Source organism: Tachyglossus aculeatus, chromosome 14, assembly GCF_015852505.1.
Source record: "Tachyglossus aculeatus isolate mTacAcu1 chromosome 14, mTacAcu1.pri, whole genome shotgun sequence".
NCBI lineage: Eukaryota > Metazoa > Chordata > Mammalia > Monotremata > Tachyglossidae > Tachyglossus > Tachyglossus aculeatus.
Window position 1 is genome coordinate 12,975,632 of NC_052079.1, and position 21,709 is coordinate 12,997,340.

The window sequence follows — 21,709 nt, forward strand, 5'->3', positions numbered from 1 at the left end:
TACCTTGTCTTTCAAATGGGTTTGGGGCAAGTCTAAAATTTGGAATGATAATATGTGTATTCCATCAGGGGCTTAGATGAACAGTTCATAGAGATCTAGCTTTTTTCCTCCAGTTCCCCTTGTGAGAGTCATTCTGTTCCTATGCCTCACATTGAGTGAAGTGGCATTGCAATCTCCTACACCTTTAAATGATCTTTAAAATGTGCAACAGACTCCATTTACTTGATACACATCATTTACATCCTCTTAAATGCCACCTGAATCCATAGTGCAGTGTTTCATATTGGGAAACAATCAATTCTCTCACATCCTTTGGGCCCTTTGGAAAGAAGCCTTGGGGAAATTGCAGGAGGAAATTTGTGACCATCCCCCTTTGAAACATTAGTTGGGAAGATTGTGCTGAGTTATTCCTAATAAGGTGTTATATTCCTCAGGTTTTTTTTGGGGGGGAACTGGTGATTACATCTTTTTAATAAGATTGCTAACAAAAAACAATTTACAATTAAATGGCCAAAGCAAAATGTAGTGTGTGATCACTAAAACAAGCCCTCTGTAATGACAAAAATGGGAAAGGAATTGTTTTGGCTGTGTTTGTGCTTCGACTTTCCATAAAATCCTATTTCCAATTAGGTATGAAAAAAATCAGTAACACTTTAGGCTTTAAATAGATTTTTCCCAGTATTCAAGTACAGGTTTTCATTTTTTCTTAGAGTAATTCTCCCTTGCTCTTCATCCTACGATTTTTTTTATTTTTTCTGATTCATTTATCTCTTAAATGAGAGATGAATTCATCTCCTGAAATGACTGAAATCACTGCCTTGGAGCCATAACATGTTTAAAGTGTTCTAACACCAAATTACAAATGAGGAAAAGAATTGTGTTAAGTTGGTCTATTTCCAAAATCTGGAGTCCAGACAAAACACATTCTTAGGTTTGGGGCCCAGGATATTTTCACCCAGTGAACAAGCAGCAGCAGTGCCATTCAGTGGCATTCTTGGGAGTTTTAATTTGGGACTTACTGCTCAGCCTCAGTGGGAGGGAAGAGACCAGAGAATGTGTCCCTCAAATTTGCTTTCCAAACTAGGCTCAACTGAGGACTGCCACAGCAATGAGAGATCTACCAGCCACAGAGAAAATAACCAATGCCTCATGGATCATTGGAACCCATGTCTATGGGAATAGCGGTTGCCCAACAAAGACCAGCCCTTGATGCATGTGAGCTAGCTAGATCCGGCCTTGACATCGCAGCATGGAGTAAAACAAGATTTCCTGATGGACAGCTTCCAGAAAGAGATGGCCTTCCCTCATCTGAGCATAAGGTCAGAGTGTAGAATTTGCAATCAGAAAGTAGTTTGTTTCAAACTTGCTTAGAAACCTGTCTCCTGACCCTATACCTACGTCTAAAATGAAAATGCTATACTACAATCAGTAGTGTATATACCCCCACTATGGATCATGGCACTGAGAAGAGAGAGATTCTATAGGGTTCTAGGCCCTCTCTAAGCTCTCATTTCTCCTATTCATCCTCCCCTCTATATTGACTCTGCCCTTGCCTGTGTGCCCCATAAGCACTTCAATATTCACCCCAGCCCCATGGCACTTAGATAAATATCCTTATACTCTACTATTTCCCATGTCTGTTATTTGTTTCAAGGTCTGTCTTCCCCTGTAGACGGTAAATGTTTTGTGGGCAGGGATTGCATCCACCAACTCTAGTATTGTACTTCCCCCAAGGACTTAGTACAGTGCTCTGCATACAGTAAGTGTTAAATAAATACCATTAATTGGTTGATTCTGAGAAGAATCACATTGTGACAGTGTCATCTGACAAACTGAGTGTCAGGGGAAAGTCAAACATTCATTTAATGGTATTTGCTTCCAGTGCACGATCGGCATCATTGTTGAAATAAGGGGGAAAAAAAACTATATTGGGTCACTTTGGGGTGGGAACTCTAAGCAGCAATCACCTACTCCTGTCCAACCAATGCCCTCAGTATAGTCATGCAATTGCCAACATGATTTGTGTAGTCAGTAATAATTCCTGAGTGCTTACTTAGAACAGTGCTTGGCACATAGTAAGCACTTAACAAATACCATCATTATTATTATTGGGAGAGTACAGTAGAATTAGTAGACACACACTCTGCCCTCAATCAATCAAATTTATTGAGTGCTTACTGTGTGCAGAGCACCGTACTAAGCACTTGGGAGAGTACAGTATATAAAAATGTAAAATGAGGTGGGCATGGGGGACAGGCATTAAGATCAATTACAGGTAGGGGGAAGAAAAAGAATTTAAAGGTAGGAACATAAGTGCTATTGGGAGGAGGGAAAGGAAATAAGCACCCAGGTGCTTACAGTAAAGACTACAGTGCAAAAGTATTGAAGTGGGAGTAGGGGGAGAAATAGGGTGGGAAGATTAGAACTGAATTGGGGAAGACAACCTTGAGGAAATGTGATTGTAGAAGGCCTTTGAACATAGGATATGATATAGGCAGGAGTTCCAGACAGGAGGGCAGGCATGAGTCTATGATGGTCTAAGATTTCTATGATGAGATGAGGCAGACGTCTTGGATGCAACTAAGATCTAAGAGTAGCACCTTACTCACTACTTGATTGTATAGAGACGTGAGCCCACTGTTGGGTAGGGACTGTCTCTGTATGTTGCCAACTTGTACTTCGCAAGCGCTTAGTACAGTGCTCTGCACACAGTAAGAGCTCAATAAATACAATTGATTGATTGATGAGGGACTATTTTATTTCTGTTGCTTGGGGCTGAAATCACTGTGGTGCTAGTTGCTCTAATTAATATAACCACTGAATCTCACAGTAGAACTCAAACCATCCAGGTGGCTGAATGTGAAACCCTGAAGAACAAAAACTCTTGCAAAGGGTTTTGCAGCTTCAAAGCACAAGGCAAGGCACCTCAATTGTTGTTATTAATGTGACCAGTGTTTGGGCGCTTCTACCAGACAACCATTGCAGCTTCAGGTACTTTTAGCAGCTGTTTAAAGAGGGAGTGATTCCAGGACTGAAGAGTGATGAATTGTCAAATACCCCATGGCATCTCCTGGTCCTGGTGGGAAGGACACTTAAAAGAGGATGCAATAGCATAAAGGACAAGTTTAGGGCGCTTTTGGAATTGTTGGACAATGATATAGCCAGTGACATGCTGAGGTGACAATGTCCTGAAGTCCGACCAGGGGCTTCTATACATTTGTGAGGCTCTTTGGAATTTCCCACCCAAACACAACATACCAAAAGAGTAAAGTTGACTCCTCATCATGGACGAAGGAAGGATTCTTAAAAGATATGGCTACAGTTCTTCAACACACCAACCATCACTGACCTTGAGACCTAACTGGAATGTTAAAATGTTGCATTTGTTCCAATAATTAAGAACATCACCATTGTGGGGCATGCACAGGGATAAACCCCTTGGATTGGAAGTTGTGTAGCGTGGCACACAGGACATGATTTTTACTGTTTGGTAGGTGAAAGTTTAGGGACCAATATCAAGTTAATCATATTTGAGTGCTTATTGTGTATAGAACACTGAACTAAGCACTTGGGAAAGCACAATGGTACCGAGTTGGTAGAAAAGATCCCTGCCTACACTGAGCTCTGATTGTTATTTTGATTATTAATGATTATTTTCCATCAAACTGTAAACTCTTTAAAGGCAGGAGCCACATCTTTTATTTCTAATGCACTCTCCCAGTTGCCTATTATAGGGCTCTGCCCTCAGAACAACTGACCATTTTGGCTTTTGCCACCCACTGAGCCAATGATTTGAGGAAACAGATGCTCTATTTGTGACTATCGGGACCTAATATCTAGGTGAGATAAAAGTGAAATGTGGTAGAATCCCTGGACAGGCAGAAGATTACTTGGAATTTGGATGACAAGTTCTTGAATTCCAACTTAGATCACTTGAGAGGATCTGCAGGCAGAGCACTGCCTGCTGTGGGGGAAAAAGTGGCATGTTGAGCTGTGAAGTGTGATACAGGGAAATCCTAGGAAGGTGCACAAGGGACTGGAAGCCATTCCTTTAGGTTCCTTTGGCAGAGAGACAGAGGGAAAAGTCAAGGGAAGGTCTTTGGGAGTTAAATAATAGAACTGAACTATTCTCTTTCAGCAAGTAATCCCCAAGGTCATAGGCTCAGTCTCAGTATCTTCAAAAACTCCGAGATCTGAAGTGATTAAGAATTGAAGTTTCTTATGTTTCTCACAAGCCAGTAGGGAAGAAATCAAGTGAGGCAAGACTCTGATGAGGGAAGCCGGGGTCTCTGTCAAGATAGCTGCAATCAGAATATAATTCAAGTTGCAGGGATGGGAGATCACTGATTTCAGCAAAAAGACAAGTAGAGAACCAGAGGGGGGGAATAAAATCCCCCCTCGATCTTCAGTCTTAACGTTTGCTTTGCAAATTAAGCCTTAAACCCCTTGATTGGAGTGAACTGTGCTTTTCAGTGAAATTCTGCTTCTTTCTCTCTATCTCTGCTGTTATAAATACTCTCGAGTTGTCAGTGGCCTGGGAGATTTGTTAGGTTCAAAATATTGAAGTGTTTTTGCACAGTGTTCTGTTACTGTGTCAAGGGGTCATGGAACAATGTTCGAGGGTTCAGATTATTTATTGTCGAGATGTTCTGGGTCTTCACCGAAGTTCACAGGAACCAAGTTCTCATTTGGGCTTGAATCAAATTTGCTCTGTCTAGAGGCCTTCAGGGAAGCCCGGCCAGAGGAGCTGGGAGATGCAGATTCCTGCTAAGGGCACTCTTTTTCGCTTTCCCATGATGACTCCTCGCTCCTTGAGCTCTTTTTCGCCCGGTTTCAGATCTGTACACCAACTAGCCGTATGCCAATGGAAGAAACCCGGTGCCTGGTCTGTCAGGGTTCCATCTGCTCCCGTTTTCTGTTGAGCTCCAGAGGTTAGGAGCGCTACACGCTGAGGGTTCTGTGCCTCTTGCAGCAGGCTGGAAGGTCAGGACCTGATTTCTCTGAACTCAACTTCAGGGACTGTATTCGTTACTATTATCGTAGGCTGTCAAGCACCTTCTACAGTCCTCCGTATTTGGACGCCTAATAGGATGCTTTTTTAATTATGGTATTTATTAAGCATTTATTCTATGCTAGATGCAACATAATCAGATAGGACACAATCCCCGTCCCACTCACAGAGTGTCAACGCCCTGTAATGGGCCAAGGGCTTCTGGACATTGCAAAAGCACCCACTTGAAGTTAGTCAGTTGGTCAATCGGTCAGTTGGGTTTATTGAGTGCTTACTGCGTGCAGGGCACTGTACTAAGCACTTGGGAGAGTACGATATAACAGTGTAAAAGACAGTCCCTGCCCATAGCAAGCTTCCATTCTAGAGGAGGAGACAGAAATTAATGTAAATAAATAAATTACATCTTTGTACATAAGTGCTTTGGGGCTGGGAGGCGAGGGATGAATAACTGCACAAGATGATATTGGAGCCTCTCTCCAGCTGTAAGTGCCTTCTGATCAGGAAACATGTCTACCAAGTCTGATGTACCGTACTCTCCCAAGTACTTGGTGCAGTGCTCTGGATACAGTAAGTGCTCAATGAATGCCATTGATTAACTAATTAGCACCTGTCAAAGAGCCTTCCCTATCCCCACACTGACTATCCCTGGGCCAATCTCCTTGTCCAGTGAGTACTAATCGCTTATGTGTGTACCCTGCCTGTCACTCCCATTAACAAGAGCTAAACCCCCATCAGTGAGTAGGGCTCATTGATGGAGATAATTGATGGGGCCATTAGCATGTTCAATTCTGGGACAAGTGCTTTCTTGGGCACATTGCTGATGTGGCTCTGCTTCACTCAGCTCTCTCACAGTCAGGAATTTGGGGATACAGGTGAGTGGTAGGAGAGGACTGGTGATGGGATGATCTTCAGCCCCCACTCCTTGTCCTACCAGTCTGGGGGAATCTCTCCCCTCCCCATAGTAATGAAGTTGAGCCAGGGTCTTCTGAGCTGGGTTGGCTGAGCTGAGGCTCTCAGGTACCCCTCAACACTGATCCCAGTAACAGGCCAGAGCTGCAGGAGGAAGAATGATTGGGAGAGGAGCAGTCTCTGTCTGATCGTGCGTGAAGTAGGCTTTTGTGTGGAGGGGGCGAGAGAGGTGGTGGTAGCTTGTGCAGCTTAGGGGATATACTGTGGGGTGTCTTGGTGTGTGTGGAGTTCAACCTTATCCTAGGACCTCTGAGCTTCAACCCCATGAGCCCGTTTAATGATAATAATAATAATAATAATAGTATTTGTTAAACACTGTGTGCCAGGCACTGTACTAAGCTCTGGGGTGGATGCAAGCAAATTGGGTTGGACACAGCCCCTGTCCCGCAAAGAGCTCACAGTCTTATTTTCCATTTTACAGATGAGGTGACTGAGGGCAGAGAAGTCAAGTGACTTGTTTAAGGTCGCACAGCAGACAAGTGGCAGAGCTGCGATTAGCACCCATGACCTTATGACTCCAAGGCCCATGCTTTATCCACTATGCCATGCTGCTTCTTATTCCTGCCCACATGTGGCTCATAATCTTAGACATTACAAGTGACTGTAAAATTGTCCTCATGCTCAGGGAAGAGCCATCTAATGGTACTTTACCTTCTATATCCTAAAATTGATCCATAGAGACTCATTATGGCTTTGCTCATTCATGAATTTATCAAAGCCTCTTGAGACTGCTGATATTTTTCATCCTGAAAGCCTGTTTTAGAGTAGCCTGAACTCTTGAGTGTGTCCTAACCCCAACCAACATCAGATCCCTCAAATCCATGGATGGAAGCAATGGTCTTTGCTCATCTGGGCCATATTCCCGAAGCTCTTGTCAGATTGGGACTTATTTTAGCCATAGGTGGGTAGAACAGGCGTTCCATAGGATGCTCAGACTAAACTGCACAGCCATTCCCCAAATCAGCCCAGATGCTTGATTAGCCAAGGGCAAAGTAGTGGCAGAAACCCTGTATATGGTTCCTATTTCAGAGATATGCCCTTCCTTACACAGGGGCAAGGGCGTTCGGAGGCTGTTTTGTGGGGAAAGTGTCCCACTGTAGTGGAATGAAAGATTTTCTAGCCTGAGAGAGTTATAGGGCTGCTAAACAATTTTTCTTTGGAAAATGCCAAAATCACCTTTCCAGGATTCTTCACAACATTTGTAAGCATCAGGGAAAAAAAAATCTATCACCCCCACATTCATTTAATGTGGATATTAAAGCTGTATTTAGGGGAAAAGTGGTTCTGTATTGACATCAAGGTTTGTATTTAGGGTTTTTGTCTTCTACTGATATATTTGGACAAAAGTAACCCCATACACTTGAGCCTCTTTGCACTTCTAATTTCATTCTTAAAAATCAAAACTAGAGGAAAGCTGATAATTATGAGGGTTGAAACCGTAAGTCTGAATCATTCCTTATAAGAAGTGGAGGAGCGAATTGATTAGGACTTGCAATTGACTGTGTTTAGTGACAGGCCACAGGGGTGTGTGTTTTCTTGGGAGTACAAGGTGTTAGGCCAACCAATCTACTTGGCTCTGCTCCTTTTAGATCCTGTGCCAATATATGTTGACTGTGAAGGGTTACATTGTACCAGCTCCTACAGAAAGCCAATGTTATTAGGATAAAAGTATTCTGCATTTCCCTCTTCAAATTTCCTGCATTTGAGCTTGTTTGTTTGGGTTAGGTTTAGAAAATCCCTGGATTGAGAAATAGGGTGAACATTGTAATAATAAGAATAATAATGTTGGTATTTGTTAAGCACTTTCTATATGCCAAGCACTGTTCTAAGCACTGGGGTAGATACAAAGTGATCGGGTTGTCCCACGTGGAGCTCACAGTCTTCATTCCCATTTTACAGATGAGGGAACTGAGGCACAGGGAAGTGAAGTGACTTGCCCAAAGTCACACAGCTGACAAGTGGCGGAGTGGGATTCGAACCCATGACCTCTGACTCCCAAGCCTGGGCTCTTTCCACTGAGCCATGCTGCCTCTCTATTGCAGATACAGCAAGCTCTCATTTCCCAGCCTTTGCCCCTCAAATGGCCAGACAAGCTTAGAGCTTGATTTTTCTTATTGATTTTGGTGATGATGATGGTATTTGTTAAGCACTTACTGTATGTCAAGCACTGTTCTAAGCGCTGGGGTAGATACAAGCTAATCAGGTTGGACACAGTCCGTGTCCCACATAGGGCTCAGTCTCAATCCCCAATTTATAGATGAGGGAACTGAGTCCAGAGAATTTAAGTCACTTGCCCAAGGTCACATAGCAGACAAGGTTGGATTAGCACCCAGGTCCCTCTTGACTCCTGGGCTCATGCTCTATCCACTAGGCCATACTTCTTCTCTATGGAGAAATCAACTCCTTGAAAATGAAACCATCTGCTTTTATAGAACTGTGAAATCCCAAATCCTTGGGTAAAATTCCACCCTTGGTGTTTGCCCTCAACCCCGCTGAGTTTCTGTGTTACTTCTGACAGTAGGCCCTTTTCCGCTACAGCGTGGCCTAGAGAAAAGAGCACGGTCCTGGGGGCAGAGATCCTTGGTTCTAATCTTGGCTCCACCATGTACCTGCTACATGACCTTGGGCAAGTCACTGACTTCTCTGTGCCTCAGTTCCCTCATCTGCAAGATGGGGATTCAGTTCCTGTCCCTGTTCCATTGGCGCTCATAGTCTTAATCCTCATTTTACAGATGAGGGAATGGAGGCAGACAGAAGTTAAATGACTTGCCCAAGGTCACAAAGCAGACGTATGGCAGATTCAGGATTCGAACCCACACCCTCTGACTCCCAGGTCCATGCTCTTTCCACTGGGGAAGCACTGTGGCTCAGTGGAAAGAGCCCAGGCTTTGGAGTCAGAGGTTGTGGGTTCAAATCCCACTTGTCAGCTGTGTGACTTTGGGTAGGTCACTTAACTTCTCTGTGCCTCAGTTCCCTCATCTGTAAAATGGGGATTAAGACTGTGAGCCCCACATGGCACAACCCGATCACCTTGTAAACTCCCCAGCGCTTAAACAGTGGTTTGCACATAGTAAGTGCTTAATAAATGCCATCATTACTAAGCCATGCTCCTCCCTTTGCTCTGCTTTTCAGGATCTCTTCCCCTTGTGCTCCTGACTTTCTCCTTATAACAGCCATTTTCTCTGGGATTTGTAGTTCACGTTTGTATTTATATTTTTGAGTGAAATCTCAGAACCGATTTTCACTAATTCCACATTAATGGGAATATTTTGTTTTATTCATTAATTCATTCAATCGTATTTATTGAGTGCTTACTGGGTGCAGAGAATTGTACTAAGCGCTTGGAAAGTACGTTCCATGCTCTCCTCTTGTATTCAGCAGTGGAACTTCATTCTCCTTAACATCCTCTGCAGGTTGCTTTTCAATCCCCATCAGACAGTTTATCATACCCAAGGGAAACAAGATAATATCCCACGTCTACCTCCAACCACATCAATTTGCCCTTTCTCATTCATTTGGCAATCTTGTAGCAGAGCTAGTTTTTAAATGTCTGCATGCTATTGGTCTCCACTCGTTTCTCTCCAACTGGATAGTAGGTGTGTGAGCCTTCTCCACATCCTTACATATGGAAGAGTTTTCAGTATATCTTGACCTTATCAATTTCCATTCATTTCAGTCTCTCTGGCATTTATGTCTTTTCTCTCCGTCTTTGGAGTGTCTCATTTGTTTGTCTTTTCATTTTAACTTTATATTATTTGACTCTGAATTGGTTTGGGATGCAGTGTATATGCAACATGTTAGGTAAGATAAAAGAGAAAACATTCCTGAGGATACACTTAATGGCTAACCAGTTGAAAAATCATAGCTACTAATGCTACAATATGGCAGCGATTAAATTAGAAAGATTGACTATCTCTTTAACATCAAGCCGGGAACCAGAGGGGCAAAAAGCAAACCAACTTCAATTAGAAAGAGAATAGGCTTTCCTTTCATAAGTTAAAGACACCTTGAGAAAAAAGATTAAACAGGTAAATGCATGTGGCAGGGCATAAGTGAAATGACTCAGAATGCCCAGGGTTAATTTTTCAAGGCTTTATTTTTACAGAAAGAGTACCCAAGTTTGTCTTTACTGGTTCCATGTCTACATCGTGTCCAGCTACTTTGTTTGCATAACATTATTAGGATGAGCATCTCCCCGGGGCCCCGAGATCCGCTTTTGCTAGAGCATGACTCCTTCTTGACAGAGGAAGGCCGGACACTGGAATTTGTTCAGTGGAACCACCGCACTTGTTAGGACGAATCTTGTGACAAAAATAGAAGGTCCCAAATTGTATATTCCAGTATTCAACTTTCAAGACTTCTTCCCCAGGCCTAGGCACCAGGGAAGGAGAAGTTCCCATTTCGGGAGCCAGGAAAAGAGTAGCCGTTGGCATTTTGAGCTTTGCACCATTATTTCTGTCGGCCTCTTTTTGTTTCGAATCTCAGTCTGCTGCAGCACTTTCCTGTCAGGCCACTTTGAAGTAATGGAAGCAGTCTCAACTGCTGAAAAGATTACATATTTATATGAGGGTTCAGACTGTGAATGCATTCTTTTCCAGGGAAGCAGAAAGATCATGTAAAAATGGTGACCACATGTTGACAGAATGCATGATTTAAAAAAACCAAAGGCAATCATTTCAAAGAAAAATGTTTTATTTTCTGCCAGCAGAGTATAATGGAGAGAAATTGGCTGGTATTATTTTTAAAAATTGCTCAAATCACTGTAGTTAGTGTAAAATTGTCTCTAGAACTATTTCCTGTAAGTTAACCAGACATATGATTGTATCCTTTCTATTTTGAATACTGAAGCTCACATTTCAACTGTCTTGCATAGAACCCATCAGGTATAATAATATCGCTCTTTGTGATGATGCCTCCGCTTCTGTGTTCATATCCCCATCCAGGTATCCTCCTCCAAACACTCTCACCTCAATAGGCGATCTAGTTTGAGGGCTTTGCATTTTGCTAGAAAAGTGAACAAATCTGGACCATAAGTACCGTTGAGTCGGGCAGTGCCCATTCTCTGTTCAGTTCTACCCGCTGAAATTCAGGTGAGTCGAATGTAAACACTGGAAGATTGTGTTTGCTGGCTGAATGAGATTTAAAAAATTTAACTTGAGGTGTATAGGGCTTGCCCTTCTTTCCAGCAAAAAGTAAATTCAGTCTTTATATGCTGGGACATAGAAAGAGACCCTTCTGTGACTTCTCTTTGTAGGTATAGGAAGAGTTATTCATGGAAAATCAGATTTATGCCCCACTGAGAACAACAACACTAGTTAATATCTTCCCATTGGACTTACTTTCCTATCAATGCAGCAAAACATGCCTGATGAATGGGCCTACTTTTAGCAGAATCTAAGTTTGGGATCACCACGGCTTTGGTACAGGATATTTACTGGAGTGTAAGATGTTGGAGGGAGCTTATTCTATTGGACAGTTCCATTTTTCTACACAGTTCTGTAGTGGTCTGGGCCATCCTGAAGACAATAAGTCTGTCTTCAGGAAAGGTTCTTCACATTTCAGTGGGTGGCGTATCAGAGAATGTCTTTTCCCCCGGGGATGTAATGGAACACTCAGACTGGTGTGCTTCAGTGGAGGAAGGATCAAAAAAGCACACTGAAAATGACAGCTCTTGGCATTCTTTAGGGAACCCACCAGGGGGAAAAAGTGGTTCCCAGTTGCTGTTCGAGAAAAATCATAATTGTTATGGAAAATTTCCCCATCTGGGTTGTTGCAGCGGTTGGAAGTATTAAAATGGAGCTTCTCCTTCCTGTCAATGCTATCTTTTGTGGCTACTCAGAAGTTGCTACCTACTTGGAATCTCAGTTTTCCCTTCTGGAAATGGGGATGAACGGGTTGTTTCAATCTTCTGTGGTTGGGAGAGAGCTAATGAAAGTGGTATAGTGTCCAGGTAGAGGATAAGGTGAACGTTCCACCTGATCCTCATTAGGTGCAAGTAGTGTTAGTGGTCTGTCCTGGGTAATCTCAGGTGGAACAGTAGATTGCCTATTCCCTTATAGGCCGGCCAACACTCTTAACTGGCTCCAAAATGCCCACTGAGTTGCCAGCACCAAGTCAGCTAAAATGTGAAGGCTTACCAAATGGTGAGACAGGTTTCCAATTAATCCAATAATTTTGCAGAAAATGTAAACACTAAGGTGTGAATATCAAAGATAGGTAGCAAATAATGTTGAGCACCCTTTCTAAGTTTTCATTTTTGTTCCTCCTTTTAAGCCAAGGCTTATCATCTCATCAGCTGGAACTAAAAATAATTTTACTAACATTAGGTAATGTAAGGAATTGCAATCAGTTATTTTCACAGGTATGATGTCATTTCTGAACCACTATTCAAAAAAGTCATCAGGATCTAGGTAGTGTTAAAAAGCCTTCTTTAATTTGAAAGAATTATCCTAAAATAATAATAGTAATAGTATGTCTTTAAGAGCTTGTGTCCCATGCACTGTACTAAGCTTGGGGTAGATATAACAAAATCAGGTCAGACACGGTCCCTGTCCCAAATGGACCTCACAGTCTAAGAGAGTGTGAGACCAGGTATTTAATCTCCACTTTAAGAATGAGGAAACTGAGGCACAGAGAAGTTGTGGTACCTACCCAAGGTTGCACAGCATTCAAGTTGGGAAGTCCAGGACTAGAACCCAGATCTCCTTCTCCCGGGCTTAGGCTCTTTCCAAGAGGCCAACTCTGCTTCTATACGTTGGGAAACAAAATGATCTAAAGTCTATTTGAATATATGGATTTCTCCCAAAAAGGAGAATGTGAGAGAAACTTAAACCCAGGTCAACATTTTGTTTTATAACTTTATTTCAACTACAGTCCAGAAAATGAAGAAAATATTTCCTGTTCCTTCATCTGGAAAGTGGGCATAAAATGCCAGTTCTCCCTCTCCCTGGAGACTGGAGGAAGAGCCCCATGTGGGAAAGGAGCCTGATTATCTTGTCTATCCCAATGTTTAGCACAGTGCTTGGCACATGGTAAATTTTTAATTTTAATATGAATGTAATTAATGTTTTTAATAGGGAATGGCTGTTTGATAGGACCTTGTCCTAAGGGAAATCCTTGCCTCAAATTATTTTCCTGGATTCCCAATAGCCTGCGGTGATGCAATAGACTTTGTCTGTGATAAACCCCCCTTTTAGACTGTGAGCCCACTGTTGGGTAGGGACTGTCTCTATATGTTGCCAATTTGTACTACCCAAGCGCTTAGTACAGTGCTCTGCACATAGTAAGCGCTCAGTAAATATGATTGATGATGATGATAAACCTTCCTTACCCACAGATGCTACATTAACAACCTTGCCCCCTGAGGTATAATGGGATGAGGGGGAAAGCTTTCCCCCTTGGGCTGCATGGTTTTTGAGGTGGACTCCTCCCGTGACACACCCCCATCTGAAACACCCTCTTTAGCTATTCTTCCTGTAGCTGGTAGCTCTGCTCTTGTTGTTATTATTATTATTATTATTAAGCATTTACTATGTGCCAAGCACTATTCTAAGCACTGGGATAGATATAAATTATTCAGGTTGGACTCAACCCCTGTCTCACATGGGACTCACAGTCTAAGTAGAAAGGAGAACAGGTACTTAATCCCCATTTTACAGTTGAGGAAACTGAGGCACAGGGAGGTTAAGTGACTTTTCCAAAGTCACACAGCAAGGAGTTGGCCAAGGCAGAATTAGAACCCAGGTCCTCTGATTCTCAGGACCATTTTCTTCCCAATAGGCCACACTGCTGTCTCAGAACAATTAGATGCTTTGTAGCAGTGGCTTGTGAATTCATCTTATTTTTAACTTTATTGATTTCTTTGAGATACCACTCCTCCTTTTCTCTTTGTTCCTACTTTTCACCTACCAGATAATCCTGGGTATCCTCTTTAGGCTTCCAGCTGAAGCACTGGCAGTCACCAAAAGGAACAGGCAGGCCTAGGCTTCAAGGTTTTGGAAAGAGGAAGTCGGTGAAGCCGAGTGCCTTGAGATCCTCAGGTGGCATGTGATTGTCCAGACGGATGCACATAACATCCTTCAGAGCAACTGTTCATAGAAAACATGAAGAAAGGAAAAGCCAGCTAGGACCTGACTCCTTCTCTGATTTTCTCAGAGCTCACAGAGGCCCAGTACGGCAATCTAATCTCTCCCTTTGTAATTAAAATAACTTGTGATTATTTCCATTTTTTTCCTATTTGTTAAGCTGTTACAATGCTCCTAGCTTGGTACTAAGCACTGGGGTGGACACAAGGTAATCAAATTGGACAAAGTCCCCATGGGGCTCCCAGTCAATCCTTCCTTTGCAAAGATTGGATTTTAGGGGTGTATGTGTGTGTGTGTTAACTCTGCATCCATGCGCCATTACAAAAAGAAGATATTCATTCATTCAATTGTATTTATTGAGCGCTTACTGTGTGCAGAGCATTGTACTAAGCGCTTGGGAAGTACAAATTGGAAACATATAGAGACAGTCCCTACCCAAAAGTGGGCTTCATATCTACCCCATCGCTTAGCATGGTACTTTGGCACTTAGTAAATACTTAAAAAACGCCATAATGTGGAACAGTGTGATCTGATTACTTCGTATCTACCCCATCACTTAGCATGGTGCTTTGACACTTAGTAAATACTTAAAAAATGCCACAATTCTAAAGGCATCTTAATGAAGGCTGTAATTTTATATTGGATTTCTAGTGACATGAGCAAATCACTTGTGTTTTGCCTTATGGATTTGATAATGTCACTACGAACTGTCAGTAAAATTATGGCTGTACAGTTGGGGCTACCCCGTTGCCTATAGGGATAGTCTATCCGGGGTAGACAGTGATTCAGTGAACCTGCCCTAAGGTGTTCTTTGATAGATGGAAGAGCTGGCTTTATTTTAGCTTCCTCCTTCCTTTTCTTCAGTTGTCCACAGCAAAGTCAAATCTGGGAGCCGAAAGGTGAGGAGTGCTGCCTGATTCTTCCATGCTTCTGTTGAGGCACCTACTCTGAGGGAAATTGACCAAAATTTCACCTTTCTGTTCAATGTCCTAAGTAGCCTGCATCCCAGAAAGGAGGAGAGAGGGGGAGCTTGAGGGGAGATGGAGGAGGTACTAGTAATAATAGTTTTTATGAAGTGTTTACTGTGTGCAGAGCACTGTACTAAACACTGGAGGAGAGTACACAGGTGGGAATTAAAGACCATCCCTGCCTCTCGTGGGACTCACATTCTAGCCAGATAGGTCACAAGGGGTTGGGGACTACTGCAGATGAACAGAAGGAAATCCAAGCCATGCCCAGAAAATGATAGAATCAGAAGTCAAGTGCAACGTAAGTCAGGAAAGTTCTACTCATCTGCCCTTCATCATTGCTGTCAGTATTTATTGAGCTCTTATTTTTTCAGCGCATTGCACTGTGCATTTGACAGCGTACAATGAAAGCCATATGCACTATCTTTTGAAGATACAGTGGGATCAGAAGGGAAAGTAGAGACACAATCGGGAACCTTCCTGCCCCACCAGACTACTTCCTTGAGTGGGGCAGCAGGACCGAGCGGCCCCTAGCTCAGCATCCGAATAGAGGGTCTCACCCGCATACTCTTCCCCCACCCTCTTCTTAGAAAGTCTTCCTTGAAAGCCCCAAATCATATGCATTCCAACACCTTTGTAGGTGGAAGATCTGCTCTCTGGTCTTCAGAAGCTGTGTACCTTGTTATTGGTTATGGGACATTTGCTGAGTTTGCAAATAATTTATCCAGGTCCTTTGCTTTCTTCCACTCCCCTGATCCTTCAGTGGCCTGCCTTGGAACACCTCATGGCCAAACTGCGATTTGAGACTGCTCACCAAGATTCCCTTAGCCATCCTCTTTCTCTCCTCCCACTGCTGCAATCAACCAAGAGTGAATTTGGTTCAGATCTCTTTGGGTCTGGAGTTGCTGTGTTCATCATTTTTTTTTAGCATTGGTTTTGTTTCCTTTTCCTGTTATCACCAGCACCTTATATGTGCGGGTTTTCAATGAATTGCTGTGATAAGCATCCTTTTTAATCATAGTCTTGTTTAGACTTTATCCTAAGAGCTCACTGAGTTTAATCAGCCATTGCTTCAGGATCACTTGCTAACCTTTAGTAAGGAAAGCTTATAGGTTTGTCTTCTGCATCTTAGGGGCCGCTGAGGAGAATTTATCCTCTTTCAACTTTGTCTCTCATTGACTGGCCTGTTGCAAATCCTCTTTCTAATGTTAGGTTCCCACTCTCATCAGAAGTCGAGGGTGGCGTTGATGATTGGATTTCCCCTGCATGAAATTCAAGAAACCCAAAGTTGGAGTTACTGCCCAGAAACCTTGGTCTGTTCTTTTTGTGTCTATTCATTATACCCCATTAGAGTCCTTCATTGTCCCACAGAGAACTCCATCTTAGTTGTAAGTGAACTCTGTGCAATCTCAGGGGCAGCGTGGAGGGCTGTGGACTGGTGGTTTTCTTGTTTTATTCATGGGAGCCTAGTTTTCCAGGCAGAATAATAGAAGCAAAGAGGCGAACCCCCGTTCTCCTCCCTAACAGGCACGGTAACAAGTCCTTTCAAATAGAATATCTGTGTCCATCAGAGTGGCAAGGAATGCGACAGAGAAATAGCACAGCCCCTCAGCTACACAGCTTAAGATTGTGTCAGCCTTTCAACTAGAAGCAGAGACCAAAGCTATTGAGCTTTTGAAATCCAGTAAGATCAAGCCTATTCTATCTCAGACAGTTAGGTCATAGGACTGTAGAGCTGGAAGAGACCCTGAGAGGCCAATTAGTCCACCCCCCGCCACCTGTTATGGTTGAAATATATCCTAGCTCTTCCTTCTGAAGGTTTTCACTACCTCAGGCGATGTCATCAGGTATTTACATGATACCATTAGGTAAGAAACTGGCACCTCAGGTTAAACCAAATCACTTTAGGTGCCAATGAATTTATTCAAGTGCAGCTTACTTTGATTTCCTTAAACTGAGTTGCCTTGGGAGTCACTTCAGACATGTAGATCTGCAGATAGATATTGTCTAACCAAAAGGCTGTCAATGAGAAGGCAGGGAGATGATTAAGACTACCTGCTTATATCTCTTCTGTCTGTATGTGGTGATTCTCTACTAGCAAATTAAGTAAGGGAGAATTTACTGGCTGATTTTACTGGAATTGAAATCCACTGTTTGACATTACTCAGCATCATTGGTGTGTTCCAATACATATCACCAGGTGTATCTTGTGTGTATTTTATTCTCCGTTTTTCTCACACTTTAAACTTAAAGATCTTCAGATCTGTCAAAGCAGGCTTTCCACTTTTAGTGCATCACATTAAGCTTGACAGTTGTTAAAAGCTTCTTTTGGGGGGTTTTCTTTGTTATCCTTCTCTAGTTATGCTTGAAATCACACTGAAAGGAAAATATAAAATTTTGTGCTTATCCAGTAGTTATCTATCAGAATTTCAGAACACTTTGTTCCTGGATTTGGTGAAATTTCAGCCACCGGGAAACTTGGAACTTTAGAAGATTGTGAAAATAGGTTTTTTTTTTGTTGTAAATGTTATGCTGAATTGCACTTTCCAAGCACTTAGTACAGTACTCTGCACACACTAAGTGCTCAGTAAATACAATTGAATGAATGAGTAATGCTTTATATCATATCATGTATTATAAATAAGTACACATACTTATATACATAAATATATGCATGCATATATACACACACATAGATACATGTATTTATATATAAATGCTGGGTATGCATGATCGGACCCTTAGGAAAATTCTACTCATGGTGCGATATAATAAAGTGTTTGTCATTTAAGTTCCACAGGGAACAGGTCAGTGAGGGATCCACAGTCCTGGCCACACTGGCTACACAAAAAGGTTGTCCCACATTGTGGTGTTGTATTTAATGTGTCTTTTGCCCGGCACTGTTTTCCTCTTTGGCCTTCTCGTCTCCTCTGTGAAGTGTTTGCTCAAAGGAAGCTACTCCCTTCTTGAGGGCAGTGTGCTATGTCGGTCTATCATCAGCAATTGTCTCCCAGTTTTCATTTGGGCTGCAGCTCTGTCTGAGGTTTTGCTTTACCACACCTTTTAAACGCTTCCTCTGCCCTCCCTGCCTGTGGTTTCCCAATTTTGGCCCTCCATCCAGCAGCTGTGGAGGTATCCTGCTATGGCTCAGTACTCAAAGACTGATTACATTTTAGAACTTCTCTGTTCATAACTTTCTCTTGCCACTTGATATCACATGTGGTCCATAAGTGACATGGTTGGAACTGCCCATTTTACCAGATATGGCATTTGTGTATGGTCCAAGTCCACACAGAGAAAGTTGGACAACACTATGGCTCTGTAGACCTTAAGTTTGGTTTGGAGTTTCATAACACTGTGCTGCCATACTGTTTGACAGTCTCCCAAAAGATACGTTGGTTTCCTTGATTCCGTTTCCATTTTCCTGGCTTATCACTGCAGTTGCACTTCCCACTGTGGGCAGGGACTGTCTCTCTTTAGTGCTGTGTTGTACTTTCCAAGCACTTAGTACAGTGCTCTGCACACAGTAAGTGCTCAATAAATAGGATTGAATGAATGAATCCACCCTGGCTCTTAGTACCGTCCCTGGAACATAATAAGCGCTTAACAAATACCACATTTAAATTAATTAAAATTCATCCACACACACGCACTTGTAGGTCTACTTCACCATCAGCTGCATCTTCTTTAAATATGAAGGACACCTTCATTTCCTAAGAGCTGGAGAAGATACAAGGTGCAAGATTTGAGAATCTTTGTCCCTCTTGAAGGTCATAGCCTGAGGGAGGAAGAACACGATGAGAAACTCCTTATCTCTTTCTGGGGGACAGACCTGTAACCTGCATTTCCTTCTCATCCTCAATCCCAAAGAGAGCAATATAGGGAATCACTGCTCTTTGACTATTATTAGCATCTCAGAATTCCCTCTTAATTAAAGACTATAATTCAGATTGTGATAGCTTCAGTGAGATGAGAAATACAAATTATAATCTGGATTCTATCCAGGAAGGTCCCAGCTCAAAGAACCTTTTTTCTTACCCAGACGTCCCTGCTCTCGAATAGTGTGTCACATCGTAATGAATCCACGTTCTCCTCTGTCACTTCATGTTTCCAAACTCTGCCTCAGAGGTGGTAAATGAAGTATTTATGTAGGCTCTGGCATAAAAGCATTAGATCTGATTAGCTTGTATCAACCCCAGTGCTTAGGTCAGTGCTAGGCACATAGTAAGTGCTTAACAAATAACCGTAATTAAGAGCTCGGCAACAACCAGGGGTAGAGTAAAAATATGCCCAGAGCAAAGATGTCTAAACTGGTGGCACCAAACCTTTCAGGACAATAGATTTGCCTTGTTCAGAACACTCATTTCCTCCCAAGTATTCTTTTTAATGTAGGAGACTTCAATTTATGTTTAAGAACAAGTAAACTATAGCACGTTGACAGCCATTCACACTTAATTCTTTGCATTAAACCAACAGCATTCTTTTCCACAAACATCCATTGTTAGGACAATGCTCTCAGACAGAATTTATGAGAAATGGAATTATGTTACCAAGGAGATAGCATTTACTATAATGAAGAGTAGATCCTAGAAAATGGCCCCTTTTACAGCAGCTCAGAGCAGAGCCACAAAAGCAATTGATTGGTCTTGGCATTTAGTCCTATATCAGCTGTGTCATCCATAGCTTCAGGAGTGAGAACACTAATCTAAAGTGACATTTCTGTTCTGGCGGGCTTTTCTGCCCTGATGAAAGCAATTACTTCATTCCTAAATGATAATTTGCAGGAGTTTCAACCACTTTAATTGATAATTTTTTGTTCTGAGAAGTTCAATTGTGAAGTGATTAGCTGATTTGGTAAATAGAAATTTAAGGTGTGAAATGTACAAGTTGCTCCAAGGTACAATACTGTTTACTGGGGACAATGGGGTGGCTGGGGAACTGACAGCTCTGCCATTGCCACAAAACAGCCAAATGTGCATGTTTTAAATATTGGGGGGGGAGGGGGCATTAAAATCAAAGCATTTGATTCTGCAGAAGTTTTCTGGAGGATACCAAAAGGCAGAATAGTATCTCAGCTTTTGCTATGGCTGAGCTAATAGCTAGGTGAATTGGGGTGAACATTAATTGAAAAGGATTATAGAGTGAAATTAGTCTCCAGCCAACTTCATCAACTTACTACTCTGATTATTGATTATTAATCAGCCAATCAATCAGTTACATTTATTGAGCACTTACCATATGCAGAGCACTGTACTAAATGTTTTTTTCTTCTTTTTTTGGTATTTAAGAACTTATGTGTCAGGCTTTGTTGTCAGCACTGGGGTTGTTGCAAGTTGTTGGACACAGTCCTTGCCCTACATGTGACTTACAGTCTAGGAAGGAGGTAGAACAGCTATTGAATCCCCAGTTGAGGAAACTGAAACCCAGAGAAGTTAAGTGTCTTGCCTGAGGTCGCATTGCCCTTGGTAATGTACAATACAGCAGAGTTGGTAGCTGTGATCTTGACCCACAAGGAGCTTACAGTTTTCTGGGGGAGAAAGACATTAAAATACCTTACAGAAAGGGGAAATAGGGAATCAGAACTTGTTTGGAAGCAATTTTCTTTTCATTTGTGGCCCCAAAATAAAAACACTTGTTGGCTAAAAAAACAATCAAGGTCATGATCAAATCTAAGAACATGCAAACCCTTTTCTGAAGGTGAGAAAAATGTAGTCTGTTACCCACAAAGTCAAAAGTGAATCCTGGTCATCCGTACTTGAACATGTGTTTTACAGTGTTCGTTGTTTTAACCTGCACTGTTATACTAATGTCGAGATTAACAATGGCAATGCTCTATTTTAGCCCATTTGAAGATTATCTTGGCAACGCATTTCATTGCTTTTTCTTACACAGAGAAAAAATAATGGTCATTTTGTGTTAAGTGAGAAAAATAAAAGCAAGAATGAAGGTCAAACTGATTTAGCACATCAAACAGTCTTTGTCAGCCAAGCTTAATATATCCTGAGTTTGTGGAACAAATGAAATTTTGCTGCTATGTTACACTTTGCTTCCAAACAACCATTACAACTGGTTTTATATATTGTGTGAGCATCAGACCATCAAACAGTGCATCTTTACTGACGTGTTGCTTCAGTGATGATCTACGGCAGCAATCTGCCATTTATATAAGGGCAAAATGTGCATCTATATTTAGTTGTGAAATTGGCCTATTATACTCTTGATGTTTACAGAGGCTAACATAAATTAATGATGACAGCTATGAGCAGTGCATTAGTTAAGCAGCAGAGTTCTTACCTTGAACTTGAAGGTTCCAGCTTTAACTCCCAGCATATACCGTGTGGCTTTCTTTGTACATTAAGAAAAGATTTCTGAATTCGTGACATTTTTTTTTTCCATGGAGAGCCTTAAAGGACTTCATTCCATGGGTGTTACTGCTTGTGACCACAGTGGCTAATAGGTTTGTTTACATTTCTTGCCACCCATCACCTTGTAAAGACACTGCTATTTATGACCCGGAAGGTGAATGCCCCCAGAAGGCATTTTCTACGTGGAGTGGTTGAGTTTATTGGCTTTGAACTCCGGCCTATGTCAGTAGGCTGCTGTTGTCTAGCTGGTGGAGGGTGAGAGTGGTTGGGTGGGTTTGCAGACTGTGTTTTCTGCCAGAAGATGACTGCCGC

At 42.1% G+C, this 21,709-nt stretch overlaps 1 protein-coding gene across 3 annotated transcripts in view; it reads left to right on the top strand.

Moving 5' to 3' along the window:
• The window catches only part of NPAS3 (neuronal PAS domain protein 3), a 686,751-nt gene that overhangs the window by 208,124 nt on the left and 456,918 nt on the right, over positions 1–21,709 (top strand). For 2 of the 3 annotated variants that reach the window (XM_038756404.1, XM_038756403.1), the window contains exon 2: positions 1,085–1,319. The exons of the other annotated variant lie outside the window; for it this stretch is intronic. In XM_038756404.1, the coding sequence (XP_038612332.1) occupies positions 1,273–1,319 (47 nt within the window). In that variant the 5' untranslated portion in view covers positions 1,085–1,272. The remainder of the gene's footprint in view (positions 1–1,084; positions 1,320–21,709) is intronic. 3 annotated transcript variants of the gene reach the window in all.